Source organism: Amphiura filiformis, chromosome 9 (assembly GCF_039555335.1).
Source record: "Amphiura filiformis chromosome 9, Afil_fr2py, whole genome shotgun sequence".
Taxonomy (NCBI): Eukaryota; Metazoa; Echinodermata; class Ophiuroidea; order Amphilepidida; family Amphiuridae; genus Amphiura; species Amphiura filiformis.
This window is the reverse complement of record NC_092636.1, coordinates 9,078,221-9,096,975: the sequence shown is the minus strand read 5'-3', so window position 1 is coordinate 9,096,975 and position 18,755 is coordinate 9,078,221. Positions and strand designations below refer to the sequence as shown.

At 36.0% G+C, this 18,755-nt stretch overlaps 1 protein-coding gene across 1 annotated transcript; it reads left to right on the top strand.

Annotated features, from left to right (window-relative positions):
• Positions 1–914: 914 nt before the first annotated feature.
• On the top strand, positions 915–16,792 carry LOC140160591 (uncharacterized). Its single transcript, XM_072183832.1, has 2 exons — positions 915–1,444; positions 15,372–16,792. The coding sequence occupies exons 1-2, from the start codon at positions 1,027–1,029 to the stop codon at positions 15,860–15,862; spliced, it is 909 nt and encodes a 302-aa protein (XP_072039933.1). The 5' UTR covers positions 915–1,026; the 3' UTR covers positions 15,863–16,792.
• Positions 16,793–18,755: the final 1,963 nt, after the last annotated feature.

Sequence of the window (18,755 nt, the reverse complement as noted above, 5' to 3'; positions counted from 1 at the left end):
CCCCACCCCACACACACCACTTGGTGCCACCACAGAGGAGTAACAGTGTCCATCTTTGCTGGGTCACAATATAAAGTTATGAACATTGGTGCAGCCCGTGCCGAATTTGGGCAAGATTACAACATTACTTGACATGGGTTCTATTTTAGGCCTAATAGTTGGTGGTTTTTTGTTTTTGTTTTATTATTATTTTGGGGTTTTTTGGTTGTTGTTTTGGTGTTTTTTTATCATTTAATCATTAAAGTCAGTAAGGTTCAATCCTAAAATAAATACAATATTTGAAATGAAATCATTCAAAGACTATAAAATAGGAATATCATGTATTTGCCAAAATTCGGCACGGGTAGGACGCAGGTCTCTATCGTGTCTATCGCCTAAATTTGGGATATACTTCTGTATTGCTCTGGTATTTGATTGGATTTTCACGATGTTTTATTAAAGATTTTGCAAAAAGGTACAAAGCAAAGTTCCAATGGTTGATCCATGATGACATTGAATTGATAACCATGATCTGATGATAACACACTGACAGTTTGCCAAACAATATATCTAGAAACGCCGTGTTCCGTTTGATACTGATAAACCGCCCAATCCCTGACTTTCCGACTCAGTGAGTCTGCGCATTAAAGGCAGACGTTTTATTTACCTATTGTTGTAACAAAACTATCAGTAAAGTGTCAATACTCGAGTAACCCTACAAACGTACAACAGTTTCAATACTTACACGATAATTGCTTCATCGAAAGCAATTGTAGTGGTTTTTATTGCTTTAATAGCTCTTAAATTGCAGTTTTATATTTTTAGTGGACCAAGAATGGATGGAAATAGTTCAGCTTATTACAATACCCGACCTACGGCGTATCATCATTTTGCGAGCGACCAATTTACAAGGGCCCCAATAACTGTAGGGGGTGCCGAGGGAGCCCCGGTAACTACAGCCCACCCCCGCCGGCTTGTATCTATGCGGAAAAGGCGGCGGCGGCAGCGGCAGCAGCTCAACACCAGAATGGATACGGTGGATCCCCTATGGCAGTTGTTGAATCCAGACTGGAAGACGTTGGGCTTACAGCAGGACAATATACAAGAATGCATTCGAACGTTAACATGATGGCACTTGCCAACATGACATTACCACAGGAAGGTGCAGGAAGCATGTGCAGCCCTTCGTGTGCTCAGGTATCTGCGGCAGTGTCCATGCCACAATGCGGCTCTGCTGGTGTGGTTAGTGCGGGCATGGTTACAGGAACAGGTCTCCCACACCATCCGCATTCAAGACATCTGCATCATCAACAAAGTATGGGACATCATCTGAATGGCATGAATGGGGCGTGTACAGCACAGGATATTAAACCAAAACTTGAGGATGATGAGGGGAAAGATTTACCTTTTCCCTGGATGAAAACCACCAAATCGCATGCACACATGTGGAAGGCAAACTGGCCAGGTAAATGCTCAGATAGTTATTGTATAAGCCTACATGTATACCTGCGGGTAGACATAAACTATTACGAATAAGAATGTCGATTATGTATCCATAAAGAATAAAGAATAACAGATTTTCAATATCTCCATAAAAGCATTAGACAATTCAAGATATTGCCAACAGAGAGCTCGTCACTTTTGCAATTGAAATACGTAGTTCCAAATCAAAATATACATTTTAAAATGAAACGTAACAGAAATCCACAAACATGACAAAGAAGTAAATTGCAAGCAACTTATCATCGAAAAGTTGCCATCCAGTTAGTATAGTGATGAGTTGCATGTAAATTCTTTTTATTGCCAAGAGTTTCGATTTAGAACCCCTTTCAAACTTTGCCCCTAGTGGTATTACCAATAATAATGCACTTATTTCTTCTTCGGTGTTCCCTTTTTTTTTTATAGCTTTTGCATCTGATGGTTAGATCAGATATGAGACTATTCTCATCTTCTCTGATTAGACTAACAAAAGTCCTTTTATACATGTATATTAAGTATATTTGGATTGTTTTATTGTTAAATCAATTGGGATTGGTCTTTAATATAATATGAAGGGAATACTATATGTTGAATCAATTTTAATTTTATGACCATCTCCAGTGACCAAATACATTTCCTGCTTCAATATCCCATGATAAGGTTTTAGCCACAATCAACTGATGTCCAAAATTCGTTTTGATAGCTTAATGTTGCAATTTGCGGCTATCATTTCCGTGTTGTTCCGTAACATCGACACCATTTACCCTGGCCATTGAAACCATCGTGATGATCATGATATTAGTTTCAGGCCCTTGATCCTTGATCTTTTTTGTCAGTTTGATTAAATTGCTCATCTAGTCTTGCTGTTAAAATACATAGAGTTAATTTCAAGAGTCTATCATACGTTACTCATTAAAAATAGTATACCGACACGTTACTTTTAGTGGTTACAGATTGCCGTGTTGTCAGCCGTTGTGGTATTAAATGATATTAAATCTGGCATGCAATTTGACCAAAAAAATCTATTTATGAGATGTACGGAATCAGTCGAATTTTATCGTTAAAGCTCAAAATGTTTACCTTGTTTTGTTTTGTTATACCAAGACGACGTGTATTGTTTTGATGCTAATTATTCCGACCCAGCATTGGCCCTTAATCTTAATTTTTATTGGCAACTATAGAATTCACGCAGTTGTGTCATTATTGGTATCATCATGTTTATAGACAGGCCTACCTCAAATTTGTATTTTACTCCAACTTGTTTGTCTATGTCTTAGAATATGTTTTTATGTGTTCATCCAGGTATAATAATGTTTTGCTCTAGTGGTGAAGAATACATATCACATGTAAATTCTAGATTATTATGGGTCATAAATCATGAAATTATATTTGAATTGGTCAGGCGTTTGATTGAAGGAACTCCCTTAACCCGAACTTTATTTTGTTGTTTTTATGTACTAATGATAATTTGCCAGATATCCTTGGTTTTCGATAGATGAACCAATCTGGCAATGTGCTGCATCGACTATAACAAATTTATTAATTAACTTAAAACTTAGGACATCCTTGTACAATTTTGTACAACTGCATTGACCGAGCTGCACTTGTCCCCTATCGATATTGCCGACGAAGAGATAGCAGGGATGCTCTGCGTCTTGTTCTCGGCACAGCAGCCGAGCCATTCCGTTGCACAAACACCACAATGCTAAGTATTGTGTGCAATTATGAAAAAAATATAATGAATAAGTTCACAAGCAGGCATAAATTGTTTTGAAATACCGGTATTCAAAATTAACTGTAAACACAAACAAAATCTTTTAAATTTTTTATAAAAATCAGTTATAGTGTCATGTTTGTTTTTGAGCAAAAATAATGCTTCCAATTGTTTTAATGACACCCAATACTCAAAATTAGTTTGCGCTATAATCCCTTATCATTTTTACATATTGCAAAATATTATTTTCGATTTCTGTGTCACTTTAGATAATACTAAATTATGAAAATAATTGTATAGGCCTGTAAGTTAAACCAGGCGCATGTTTATTATTTTCCGATAAATTTTGTATTCGTTTACATTGCAAAATATTGTTTTCGATTTCTATGTCACTTTTAGAGAATGCTATGAAAATAGTACAAGTTAAACCAGGCGCATGTATATTATTAGGCTCAATTTTCCGATAAATTTTGTATTCATCACGGTTTTAAATAACAGATGCGGTGGCCCTGTGCTCACCTCCCCTGGGATTTCCCTATTGTGTTTCTGATGATACAATTAGACTTTAAATCGCCTTCTTTAAATGTATTGTCGATTTCTTACGGAGATAGTCCCCCAAATAAAGGCAGTCTAGAATTCGGCAAGATATGAAAACCTCATAAAGCTATTATGTAGATTGTAAAGTGAGCAACAAAAGATGCAACACAATTGGATTTTATGTTTTGTATGTTCTTGTAAATGCTGGAGTATTTATCTGGTGCTTGCGAAAGATGTTTACCGTAAAAATACTTTTAAGAGGAATAATTATCTTTCTTTGACCATGTCGTGTCATAATTATATGAGAGGTGGGAGATCTATTTTATGTGTTGGAAAGGTTGAATTTCTCATGAATTTTGTGAATATACATTCAGCAAAAAGTTTTATGTTCTGGATGGAGTGGGAAACTATAATCACATCCCTTAAAAGAAGACAAATACAAAATTGTGAATTGGGAACTCCCAAACCATAATGTGAGTAAAAACTTTTAAAACAATTCCCATGTCTTCTTTATTACTAGGTTTATGGCTCACCAGATGGAAAGCATTGGGAATTCCCACTATAATTGAAGACCGTATTAAAAAGACTTTGCATCTGACGCAAGGCGCGGCGTGATTGGTTGCTGATCTGCGCAGTACAGCATTTTTGGTTTAGTTGACAGGACGTCATACACAAAATAGTATTTTAATTCGGTCTTCAATTATAAGAAACGATTTCTTTGCCCCATCATAAAATGGTTCAAAAATGGGAATCCCGTAGCCCATTGTGTTCTGATTCGGAGTATCTATGGCAATTGCTGGACGTAAGTGATGAACATGAACACAACATAAAATATCATATTTGATATAATTGCCAGTGGTAGCATCACGGGGGGGATTTGCCTTGACTCTCTCAACCCCACCCCTCCCTCAGTCAGGACAAAAAGATCACAGAAACTGAACTGTTTTGGGTCAAAATCGCCCTATTTTGAACAATTTTCATGACAGAAACATGGGTATGTCCGTGCTGTCAATGAACGAACTGTGTATTTTCTTTCTTTCTTCCTTCTTTCCTTCCTTCCTTCCTTCCTTCCTTCCTTCCTTTCTTTCTTTCTTTCTTTCTTTCTTTCTTTCTTTCTTTCTTTCTTTCTTTCTTTCTTTCTTTCTTTCTTTCTTTCTTTCTTTCTTTCTTTTGTGGGGGGGGGGCATACTTAAAGTTGACGCTGTCGGTAGGCCTAAGTGGGGCCTAAGTCAAAGGTTTTAGGATCTTGCTTTTTGAAAATTAACATTGGGCTATTCCAGTTGAAATCTATACACCCCTATGGAAGACATAACCTTAATCTTCCGCACAGAGGTTTAATATTTCAAATGAAGTCACCCAGGTATTTTAACCTTAAAATGTCATGTTTTCCATATAGAGGGTGTATGGATCGAAACTGGAATAGCTCATACCATAATAACGTGAAAAGTATATTCAAATAATGCAATTTAATAATAATAATAATAATAATACATTAATAATATTAATTTCCACTTAATATGTCTTGTGGTAAAAATATATGCGTCGAAATATGAAGAAAAACTTACTTCACCTTAAAACTGGATCCGCAAGACCTGCAGATACGCAGAAACTTGACATTTAAATTATTAAATGTTATAAATGTTAAAGTTTTCGTCAATGGTTTGCATGATTTGAGTTATACAAATAAACACAAACTAAGGATAATAATCCAAGAAAGGTTGCTCAACCAAGAAGGGAGCTAAATACATGATAAAACTTAGATTACCCTGCTACATTAGTTTTACAGAACTGTTTCGTAAGGGCCGTAGCCCTCACTCCTCAGAAACTTTGTGCAGAAATGTTTGTGCAAACTAAGGATATCCTGAATTAAAGCAATACCGCATGTTAATGACCATCCAATTTGTTATACATACATTTTAAAACACATTCCAATTTCAAATACGTCACTTTTATGATTTAAATATATAGGGCACTTTTGTCTTCTTATTCTCAAATGTCACTTCCTGTGATTTATTGTATTCTAGCATTCATTACCCAAGAACGTCAAAATTTTAAAGACAACATTCAGTAATTCAGTTGATTATTTTGAACCACATTAACAACATTCTTTAATTATGATATCTTTGTCAGAAATAAATCACATTTCATGTCCAACTTCGTTATTTCATTTCCATGCATCGCCGATTCACCTTTACAGCTTTACCGCCCACAACATTGAGCCCAACTCATTGGCCTTGTTCGGTGTTTCTTCATTTAAGTCACAAGCGCCATATATCTTAAGGACTAAGCAAAAGTCAGGTCATTAAGACACGTTAAGCTTTTCGATAATCCAATAAATGATTTTAAAGCTATTTAAAGTATTTCACGTTTTCATCTATAAGATGACCTTTCCTTGATTTGTTTATAAGTTGACTTATTAAAGCCTTAATGTACGATCTTTTTAAATTTTTACAGTTTTCTCTTTTTCTCCCAAAATGATAAAAATAGTTAATATGCAATCATTATGAAAGTTCCCAATACGTTTGGACGCGTAAAACATTGGAAATTTGCAAAGAAGCAACATTATAAACTTCACCTCTATCACTCAAAATATCTCGCCGAGTGCGGCCTCAGAGTTAGTCGCCTACACAAACAGTTTGGTAACGCTCCCTCCACTCATTGCATGTGGAGGGTACGTAACCAAACTGGCTTCGTAGGAGACTAAGATTTGCGATAGTTCCGACATATTATCATAATCTGAATATTATGATGAAAATCATCCCGTTTTACTACAAATATATAGGGCGAATTTGACAGTTTTTCTCATATAGTTGGAACATGCCAAAAAATCGGTTTTGAAAAAAATAAAGGTATATTCTGAAAAAAAGATCGTACATTAAGGCTTTAACATTTGAATTTTAAAAAATCGTTTAAGCTGTTTAAGTTGAGCTTCGATAGATACGAAGATGATCCAAGTTATCTCCAGTGACGACACCACGGGGGGACATGGGGGAATTAATTTCCCCTCCCCAAAACTTGGGCTTCCCGCGGTTGCCATAGGAAGAATTTTTTACATGGGGGACGTTCCCCGGCCCTAAAAATCACAACAGAAGAAAAGAAAAGCAATAATTGCATAACTTCCTTTTATATAGCTCGCAAAATGATAGGGTAAAATTGCATGTACACTGGCCCATCAAATACCAAAGTTCACCTTCATTTTGGGCTCAATAACTCTGAAATTTATTTTTGTTCATCAGCACTGATCAGAACTAAAATATCACACACAAATAAATCTAAAAATGTTTTGGGCAAAAATGCAAAAATTTTAGGCAAATTTTCTGATCATCTCTTCCCCCACACATTTTACATCCCCCATACCCTTGTGAAAAGCCTGTTGCCGCCTTTTTTTTTAACGCAATCAACTTTCCCCATCACGGTAAACCACTCTCTACTAGCTGTCTATGGGTAAACCCAACTTATTTCATGCCTCTTTAGCTAACAAAATAATATTAACTCAATATCACTAAATTGCGGTTGACTGGTCATTTTAGAATACTACTCGTATAATAACTGATTGGGATACATTCTATTTCCCTTGAGGTTTATATAGTCGCGACAAATCAATATTTTGAGCACAAAACTTAAATTTAGTCTGCTATTTGTTGGGCTATAGTCTGTTGTGACATCAAAATAATAATTTAAAAAAAACCAGAAACTTGTAGAAATATTGATAGTTTCCACATACCCCTGCTTTTTATTTTAATTTAGGGCAATATTGCATAATTTAGTCAGATTATGTAATTCATCCCCATAGGTTTATTAATAAAACAAATATATTAGCGCTGATCAATATGCAAAGTGAAAACGTTTTACTTACCGCCGGCCGGCAAAGCCAGAAATATTGATATTGAATCGATGTAAATAAATTCAAATAGAGGTATACACAATATGGTGTTTGTTGTCAAAATTATTTATACATATAAATAGGGAGCAAGAAACAAAATCACAGGAAGGAGTATAAAGTGTTCATATTGCAAATAAAATTCTTACAAAATACTTCTTATAACATATCTCACATAGTTTTGCTTGTGTTTCGTCATAGATATTCGCTTATGTGTTTCAGTTATTTTCAAAATTCCATATATTATATTATTTACTTTTTGGGTAAAAAAAAAACCCCTTTTAGGGTAAAAAGGTAAAAAAAATACTATGTTTAAGGGTTATTTGATCATGTTGATTATTGGAGATGCTAAAATGGGGACGATAAAGAAAATGACCCATGGGTCGAAAATGACTGCACTTATCGTTGGAATATTAAACTTTTAAAACTATCACTACTTTACCGATGCAAAAAGCGTGTCCATGTTGGATTGCAGCTCCAAGATCGTTACCGTTTAAAACAGTGGGATGTCAAATAACCAGTTGTTTCAGTCCTACAAAATATTTCATCTGCAAAATTGAGACCTACATTTCAAGTTTACATTAATCAAGGTCGAGGTCGTATATTCAACCAAAAGTTAATTCAAGTAAAACTTTCCTCATGAAGTCTTTTTTATCATCATATCAACATGTAACTTTCACTGTCTGCTATCACTTAAACCAGTGAGATTTTGTCATATGTGTTTTACACCACAAATTAATCAAAGTAAACCATTTATAATAATTAAAATACACTTTCAGTGATTATTGTATCTCACTCTTTCGCACTAATGGTGTCGGTGACTTTAGCGCAAGATTTGTCATTCGCGTGGTCTGCCTGACCGTTAGAAACCAGATGAAACACACACGTGTATTTCCCACAGATGATCTTGTCTTTATGTTTGCATATTTATACATGTACGAAGTTAACAAATTATTTGTTGTTATGGAATGTAAATGCAGATTTGAACTTGGTATCTTTGGATAGAAGTAATTCAGTATAAAACGAGCAAAATAAAGCTGCTGTCTTGCAATTCGCTGACAGTGGCAGCGCTCCTTTTTCGGATAATAAGCAAAACAAAAGAGTGCTTGCATTATGTACCGTACGTTCGTGACTCTATTTCTTATCGTTATTTCTCCTACAATAATTTTGTGAAAATATAGGATATACATTTATTATGAATTTAAAAGAATAAGGGGCCACGGCTGAACGCATATAACGCGGTCAAAAGGTTTAGCATTTAATGTGAAAAACATTTGCTCTATGCTATCTTCAGTAGACGAACTTATGCGACAGTCATTCGGCAAATCATCATATAGATCTCACAATTATTCGGCGAGTGTGTATGTATAATAATGGGATAGGATAGGATTAAATGACCAGGGTCATGTTATAAGGTTCTCATTTCCAATAAATGTGGCAAAAGCTGCCGTCTTGAGGTTACTGACTTAATACTATTCATCAGTTTGAGAAATATAAAAAGATAATAATGAGGGCGGTTTAAAATTCAATTATATACAGAAGGTTATGCCTATAATATATCTCATACTAGAACTGAAAGAAACCTATACCTAAACTGACGTCATGCATCCTTATTTCCTGCCCCACTGGGGCAGCTACCCCCTGTGAGAAGTCTTCCCCCCCCCCTCTTGCCCTCTCCCCTGCGAAAGGCCTTTTTTGTGATTTGTAGCAAATTTTTGACCATTTTCGTCAAAAGTTTGCCACTCGGAAATACAAAATTTGTCTTGCTAATCCCCCCCCCGCCCGAAAAAGTCCTGGCTACGCCACTGCATGTTGCATATTTTGAAATTGATTTGATGGTATAGGCCTATGGGCCAGTAGGCATGCAATTGTACCATATTTTTGCCCCAAAACACAGAATTACCAAGCTGTCTAACAGAACCCTTGGTCTGGTTGACATTATGTCGTTTGTCATCCAGTCACATTATTTAAAGTGCGTCTTTGGAAGGACTAAACAAGTAGCCACCTCCATCCGTGTTGTCGGGGTGGGACGGGATCCGTGGGACTGGATTTGTACCGCAGTGCAACACAACATATATGATAAGATTTTCTCGTCATAATTCTCTCTATAGTGTGAATTTAGCAAGTGAATATCACCCGGTACTTCCCAATCTGGTGCATACATAATCCATCTTCTATAACTATGCGTTAATTTGAAATGGTTATTTCCGTCGACTATAGTGATATCGCCTGTTATCTGTTGCTAGGTTTTGGGTCAAACCAAGGGGCTTTTCTTCGGATGTCCCCGCGATGAGAAGCAACTAATGAACCATAGAACACCTTGAAGAGTTGGTAAACATGCATGACTCGCCACTTAATAAAATTGAAGATGGTTGCTATATCAATTTGAACCGCAACAAAAATAAAGCTAAAATAAATAAAAGCTAATATATATTTAACATGCTATTTTTGTGACGATGCAGGTGGCCATTTTGATCTAGCGTATACAGGGTGTCTCAATAGAAATGGGCCTCTGAGTTGACATCTTCATTTGTCTAATGTTGCATAATATTAATACAATTCAAAGGTTTGGTGGTTTTTTTTGTAAATCCCTCCTTTTTAGGAGCACATGCTAATTCAGCTTGATATTAAAGCAAGTATGGTATGGTAAGGTAGTTCCAAAGATCTTTTAGTATACTATTCCAAGATCATTGGGTAGTTCAGTCAACGTTGGCATCAGTATACACTGTAGTAGTAAAAAAAAACATCACAATTAGCAGATGAACAAGCAGTACATGCAGGAAGGTTGTAGCAAAAAGACCCATACGTCAACAGATGAAAGGTCTATATTGTTCATGAAAACACCGTTTAAATATACGATATGGGTATGGATGTTGATCATGAAGTCTCGTATACTGGAAACCTTTTTTAAAAAACATGTTTAAAACTTTACTTTAGGGATGTTTTGCATATTGTAGATCTCGTATCATGAAAGGATTTAATATGAAGCATTTGTTATGCATCGGGCCCTTATTATTATTCAATTGATCAGTATCAGAGTTGATACGACCATGGACGTACTAAATAAGAAAGTCCTATTAAGTACGTCCACGACGAATCAATTCAAATTGTAGAGTGCATATCCAACTTGTTGTGGATGACATCATATGAAAGGTGGCTGTCATATCATACCTACACTTGAAAGTGTTCCTTTGGAGAACAATTGAAGGTTCTGCATGCAGGACAAGAACCGTAAAATGCGTTTTTACCAACACAGAATTGCATCATGTTGTAAAAAACAGTATCTGAAAGCATTATGCAAATGTTCAATTTGTTCATCAGTGCAATGTAATTAAAAGATACTATTCTCATATCAAAATGTCACATTTCAGCGGCATGACAGGACACATCAAAGAAAAACATAAATAGAATGTATCTAATAGTAAATGTGTTTGAGCTTTGTTCGACGCTTTTTCTGTTTATTTATCTGTCTGTGAAGGAGGGAATCACCCAAAACAGAGGCATATCTCATGCATTTTCTGACTTGGGACTTCGAATTTTGACCGGTCAAAGTTCGGCTTCAATTATCTGAATCACGAAGGCATGCACAAGTGCCAAGTTTGTTGTTGTTTTAAACGAGTTTTTTTTTTCGCTTTTGAGTATTGAATGGTCTTTATAAGTTTATGTATAGCCTACGAAGATTGTTTATCGCTTTAATTTTGTTGCATATAAATAGACCAAAACTTATATCTAGACAATATATAGACTTATATAGCATACATAACGAGTATGAGGTCTTAAAAGTTTCCTTAGCCGCATAAAAAGTGTGAAATTTTGCCCTCAAAATTCACATGAGATAAACATTTGATTTTGTTAAACATCAAAATGGGTCATTTTACTTCAGGGCCAACTTTCGATCCACACTTTCGATCCTTAGCTCCTTATTCCAGGTCAAATAGCTTGGCTAGACTCCGGCTTTGTGATCAGTCGCATTAAACCCTATTATACGAAATCCCCATTGTAAACGCCTAAGTCTACAAATCTCAGGGGACCTTATAGAATATACACATCGGTATCTTCAGAAGATAGCACAAAAGACCAGGGAGGACAAGCTAAATTGAATCCCAATCCTTATATGCTATTCAAACTTTTCAATCGTAGAAATGGTATATTGATTCATTATGATCTATCAATGATCATTCAATAAGAGAAAGTCGGATTAGAGATGTATAAACCCTTGACTTATTAAATTGATACCTCTTGAAAATATTGTTAGTTTTGTATTTTTAAAAAAGAATTTTCTTCCGATTTGATGTATTGTGATAAAGTCAACATAGGTAACTATTATAGTAATGTACTTAACATGCACAAAAATGATTCAGGCAACCTGAATGCAGTTTCAGTAACATGAATTATTTTTGCTATATGTTTTGATATTAATATTGGCCATTATTGGGCTGTTCTGTTCTGTTCTGTTCTGTCATGTCATGTTATGCTATGTTATGAAGGCGAGATGCGTTTCTTTTCTCGTTTGTAAAATAATTTTTATGTCAGGATTTATTTTAAAAATTATGGTAAAATATGAATCAAATCCAAAATATATTAGGCCTATGGTCGAGTTAATTGCAAAGTAGGTTAGATTTGATATTTTCATGGACTTATCACGCTTGTAAACAATTTGAAACGAAATTCTTTTGAAAACGTGTCTTCGGCAGTGCATAAATATAATATATATATTTCGGTTTTCTGAAAAAAAAAATCAAACAACGAATTGTGCGCTATATACATAAAACAACTTTGTTTGTGTTTAGCTCAAATGGGGAACTTTATAATTTCAATTAAAAGAGAAATCAATTTTAAAAAGCTTATGCTTCACTTTCTGAAGAAGACTTGAAATGATACTGAAAGTTTAACAAAATAAACTTTCTGAAACAACTTTTATGATCGCTTAATGTTTGTTTTCTCGTATTCCCAATGATTCACTCTGTAAAATAATGAATTCACAGAAGCTTAAATTCAACGTTTGTTTAGCGCGGTGAAAACACTTTGCTTTGAGGAACTTGAGAGTGCGTTCTTGGTTGAAAATTAAGTGGAGATGAACTAGGCACTTCATCAATGTCATAATTGTAATATTTGGTGGGATACGTATTTGGTTGTGGCCTGTCGCTGGCACACACGCAAACTTAATTGTGATTATATTATATTCATGTATAAGCAAATCCCTTGGGAATTCATAGTTTTGTTAAATATTAGCAAGTTAACCACGTTAAAAGAACACCCAATTTGTTCATGTGTGACTGAATTAATATCTTGTACATTCTAGTTCCGTCGTATTGTAGAAAACCAACAAGGCGTTATTGATTAATTTGTCTAAAAATGTATATAGAACAGGAGTGGAACCGAATGTTTCAAATGTTCCGCTTTTAAATATTTTCCGTGATTTTCATTACCACTGATACTGAAATATGCGTTTCATGTGCCGTAGATGTGCCGTACTGTATTTAACAAATTAAAATACAATAGGGCCTAAACATAATTATCCTAAAGTACATAATTCCGAAGGCCGGTGAGATTTTGGAATCATGAACCTTCGAAGTTACTAAACTACGACGCCTAATAGTCGTAATTAAGGCCACATTTTGAATGTTCTATATAAGTTTGGTTTACCATATAGCCTATTATTCATGAGCCCACCCCGTGTCCCTACGACACTACGTCAGTGGGCCTAGTCGCGTCCTATGCCCCTATGACACTACTCCACTGGACCTATAGGTCCGTATGCACAAAAGAGTTAGACCGGGTCTAAAGTTAGACCTGGTCTAAGTGGATTTTAGTTCCATCAGGAAATGGTCCTTTACTCCTATTTCCTTCCTAAAGTAGCTAGCAAATTCTAAAGATTTAAATGCAAAGTTAAAAAATAATACAAAATAACTTAAGCAAATGTAAAGGAAAATGTCCTTTCTCCTGGGACTAAATTCCACTTAGACCAGGTCTAACTTTAGATCCGGTCTAACTCTTTTGTGTATACGGACCATAGTGTTTTTTAAAAGTACTACCTTAATCTAATTCTATGTTTTTAATGCTTTGTGACCTGTGCAATTTCAGTCACTTGTGTTTGGGGTATAGTAGTTTTTAAGTTTGTAATGGTAGTTTTTGTAATGTAGTTTATATACTTTGTGTACTCCACTCATGTGTTTTTATAATGTTTTTATCCTTTGTATAACAGCGCTAAGAGGCTTTCTTGCATACTAGCGCTTTATAAATGTCTTGTATTATTATTATGATTAATATAGCCTACGTCTGATAAAATGCATATGGCACTACTCCACTGGCATGACTGGCCTACTCACGATTACACTACTCCACTGGGCTTACCGTCCCCGGCCTACTCACGTCATATGGCTTATATAATAGGTATAAATTGAATATTATAGCAATCAATATCTACACTAGATCAGATTGGAGGCGTTTTTGGGACACAGTTTTAGGGGAAGGCACATTTCTTCTGAAAATAAGAGAGGAAGGTTTGCGCGAAATTTTAGAATTTCCCCAATTCCCCTTTTATTGTGTCGTTTCTATGCCTAAATTGAAAATATTGATCAGTCCCTAACTCTCATAAAGATAAAAACCTTATTACGCTGACAAAATATTTTTGTTGTGTACTATTTATGCGAATCGTGTGTCACGTAGTCCTATCGCAAAAGCGTGAGTTACAACATGCTCGAAAAGTACATATGTGCGCTCGTCCACTACTTCATCAACGCTCTCATCAGCAGTAGATGGATGCATTGAATGTGTTAGCTCATGTGCTATCTCTCATAAAGATAAAAACCTTATCACGCTGACAAAATATTTTTGTTGTGTACTATTTATGCGAATCGTGTGTCACGTAGTCCTATCGCAAAAGCGTGAGTTACACATGCTCGAAAAGTACATCCATGCTGCGATGCTGTGCGCTCGTCCACTACTTCATCAACGCTCTCATCAGCAGTAGATGGATGCATTGAATGTGTTAGCTCATGTGATATCTTCTCTATCTATAGTGCGGCCACTGTCAATAGTGAACAAAATAAATGACTTTACTTTATATAATGCGACACTCTGATTTGATAAATGTCCTCTACTCCTCATACATCATCTGCAGGTTTGTTGCTTCTTTACACCAAAGTTAGTAAGGAATATAGTTGAAAGTGTACTACTTGACAAGTCAAGAATTTCGCACCTCGGTTTCCGGGGATTCTACCCCGACCACTATATACACGGGTGAATCACCCTCGAGACTGATTAGCTTTTTCCCGCCTAGCTGAGTCGTTTTTTATCGCGCAGATGCGGACTTTTCGAAATCTTTAGTGCGCGGTTTTAGATACAAAAGTGCTTCTCTGTTTACTATTGTTACTGTGCAAATGGTTCCATCGCTTGAATTCAAGTATAGTGATTGAATACTTCAGATGTGGATCATTTTTTGCGCGAATTCACGTCTAAAAATGAACTTGGGTGTGGTGAAAACACAACTTTAGCAGACGTGTAAAAAGACAAGATAAAAAATACCCGCACGGGGCAATGATTTCCGCGCTTTATATTTGTATTTCTCGCTTCTATGGCGCCGATATCCTGACAGCTCATTTCAGGTGCATGATAGAAACTCGGTATCGAAACACGATGCAAGCACATCGTGCACTTTTAATGACCAAAATTGAGTCTGGAAATTACTTGATTGGTATTCATAACCATCTTGTATCATGCATATTATTTGCGGATAATAATTTTCCCTTTTCTTTTCTCTGTTTTTTATATACTTAACAGGAGCTTCTTTTGCCGATTTTGATGAAAACAAACGCACAAGAACAGCATACACAAGAGGACAACTGCTGGAATTAGAAAAAGAATTTCACTACAATAAATACATCTCTCGACCAAGAAGAATCGAACTGGCAGCCTTATTGAACCTGACTGAACGTCATATTAAAATATGGTTTCAGAACAGAAGGATGAAATGGAAGAAGGAAGAAGCTAAACGAAAACCTGATCAAGACAATAAAAATGAAGAACAATCAGACATAAAGACTAACGGTGGCGATTCAGACGGAGCAGACGACAGCGTGTCAGAGAGTAGTCCGTCGGCTGCTACGGCTGCTGATGATACGAAGCAAAATGGACCCCCTCAAAATGGTATCAATTCTGGTTACCATGCAGTAACGTCACCATTGTCAGCCAAATTAACGGGAAACTCGTCTATTTCGACGAATGTTTGTGACACACAGACTGCAAAGTTATTGCTTCAAAAATCATATTGAGAAGTCGAGGACAGGAGTTTTTGTACATGATGTAAAATTATCAAGACTTCAAATAAACTGGCGTTCTGAGGCCAGGAAGTTTTTTTTTAAAGGAGCGATTGATGAGTTCGTGCAAGAACTCGTAACTGTAACTTATTTGCGGGCACAAAATGGGAGCAAGAACTATGACTGGGATCATTTCTATTATGAATAGCTCCCAGTAAACTCACTGATTGAAAATTCCTTTAAAATGTTCATACATTTCCCATGCACATTTGTGGTGTTTTGGAAAAAGTGCCGAATTTTGGCATGTAGATTCTGCATCAATCACGCCCTTCGAAAAATGTAGCATTGATCGATTGATTTTGGCTGGTCGGGTAAAAGAAGTAAAAATACAGGTAATAACGTTTTCTCATGATCGTTGAATGATAAACTTACACAACTCTGTGAGTGGAGTGCACCAAATCGGATGAGTTACCGCGTAAGATCATCAGGCGATGCAAATTATATTAGCCCTATACATTTTACGCTTTGGTGCACTCCGCACATTATTTTAAGTCCATGTATTGATTGATTAAGATGATTGCAAAAACATGTTGATATAAACAATACGAACTAATCACCGTAATTTTTCTGTTATATTTCTTTGCAAAAACAAAACACGAATTAAAAATAAAACAATAATTGAAAAACAAAAAATAACATTTGACAGATAACAATTTATAGTGTTAATATTTAATACATGTTCCGGGGCCAAAACAGACCTTTCACAACCTTTCATAAGGTTTTGGCCCCTGAACATGTATTACACATTATCAACCCCTAAGAAACTATACGTAACTTTAGTGTAGGCCTATACATGTTCAGGGGCCAAGTGGAATCAAGGGTTTCTTGCGCCCAGGTCTTCATTTAGAGAGTATAGGTCCTACTATGCCCTACATTTTAACATTTATAATACACTGCAAAAAGCGTGTTTAGGAATTAAACACTTTTCTTGCACCACATTCTAAACATGCTTGATTCCTAAACCCTATAGTGGCAGCCAGCCCTGATTTATAGCTACTAACCGCTCCATCTCGGGGGCACTTGACGTGATGGGGGTGTGCAGACAGCGCACTGCAAAAAGTGTGTTTAGGAATTAAACACTTTTCTAAACACTATCTTGCACCATGTTTTTAAACATGTTTAAATGCTACACATGTTTAGGAATTTGATGGGTATGTGTTTAGGAATTTAACACATGATGTTTTGGAATTTGACATTGGTTTTAGGAATAAAACACTTTTCTTGCACCACATTTCTAAACATGTTTGATTCCTAAACACCAATGTCTAAACACATTTCTAAACATGTTTGATTCCTAAACACCAATGTCAAATTTCCTAAACACAGCCCATCAAATTCCTAAACATGTGTAGCATTTAAACAAGTTTAAAAACATGGTGCAAGATAGTGTTTAGAAAAGTGTTTAATTCCTAAACACACTTTTTGCAGTGTAACATTTTGTAGGTTTGGTACAAAATGTGAATGGCTAAACATCCGTTAAAAAGAAATGTCTACTTTTCGAAAACAGGGACAAACCTTTTGAGGTGAATTTTATTCGCTAAAGAGTGATATTCATGTATTCCCGACCCCGCACTCTAGTGCATTCGCGGGTACTCGTTGGCTAAACACCCCCTTTTGCATCCTATTTCGCAAACGTTTTAGAGGGAAAACACACCTTTTTTTTAGCGATTTAGCAAAGTTTTTGGCGGGCTCAACAATGCTCCTTAAAAACACGAACTATATATATGTCAAAGATACTTTTTTACAGGATGCTTACGACAAGTTCCAAACTGAACAAGGTTTGCACATTTTTGTTTCCCAAAATAAGAATTTGTACCCCAGGATACATACTTTTCAAAGTTGTTGAGGGTTCCCTTTATACATTTATGGACCTCCAAACATCGTCTTTCGCGTTGCGACACATTTTTTACGCTGACCCCCCTAAATTTCAAATTGTTGCCACGGGAAAACGAAATGGCGTATGAAGCTCAAATTTGCAGGATTTTACTTTCTCATTAATATCTACCACCACACAGAAAAAGAAAAATATTGAAGAGGTGCTGCGGTGCACATCCCTGGAGTTGACATGGAATGGCTCAGCAATATTATTAGCATGATGAATAATTGAATATGCACACTTATTTTGCTTGATTCATTGATGAAGAACACTTTCTTTTTTACAATTTCGCGCATATGTTTTCAAAAATGACCCCTTGCAGCATCACCCATATTTCGCGAAATTTCCGACGAGCGTGATGAGTACCCACTGATACACGAAATGCGGGATCCGGGAGTCACTCTACTCTTCGATTTTGTTCTATCTTTACTCTTTTAGAGGAAATATCACCCAGGCCTTAATGGCTTCAAAAGAATGCATGTATAAATTTATTTTCAGGGTCTTTCAGATCAATGTTAATTCCATTCCAGAAAAGAAATTTTCCGCAACTGAAAGTTGCTGAATTTTTCGAACCCGGAAGTCCAGATTTTGGCTGTAGGTTTTACCCACGAGCTGCGTTTTCACGCCACTTATTCGCCGTTTTAAAAATGATCAGAGGGCGTATGCAGGAATGCCAGAGTGCCAGATTGATTCTAAAGTTGCGCCCAGATATTTTGCGTCTTTTGATCATGATGCGGTCAAGTCCGGGTGTATGAATTACTTGGGAGCATGTTATTAAGAAAATTCCAACTTTTTTTGTATTTGTCTCTCAATATTCTTACCTGCAATTCCAGGCTTTTAAGTAGGCCTATGTATACCACACTGTAAAAAATATTTTACTCAATACTGAGTAAAAAGGTCACAGCTCAACAGATGAGTAAAAAATTACCCAACATTGAGTTCATATAGGTCACAACTCATCAAATGAGTACA

Excerpts from the sequence above, each read along its gene's own strand:
- LOC140160591 (XM_072183832.1), top strand. The coding sequence starts at position 1,027 with ATGGCAGTTGTTGAATCCAGACTGGAAGACGTTGGGCTTACAGCAGGA. Across the intron at positions 1,445-15,371 it reads GTGGAAGGCAAACTGGCCAG|GAGCTTCTTTTGCCGATTTT; the intron begins GTAAATGCTCAG and ends TATACTTAACAG.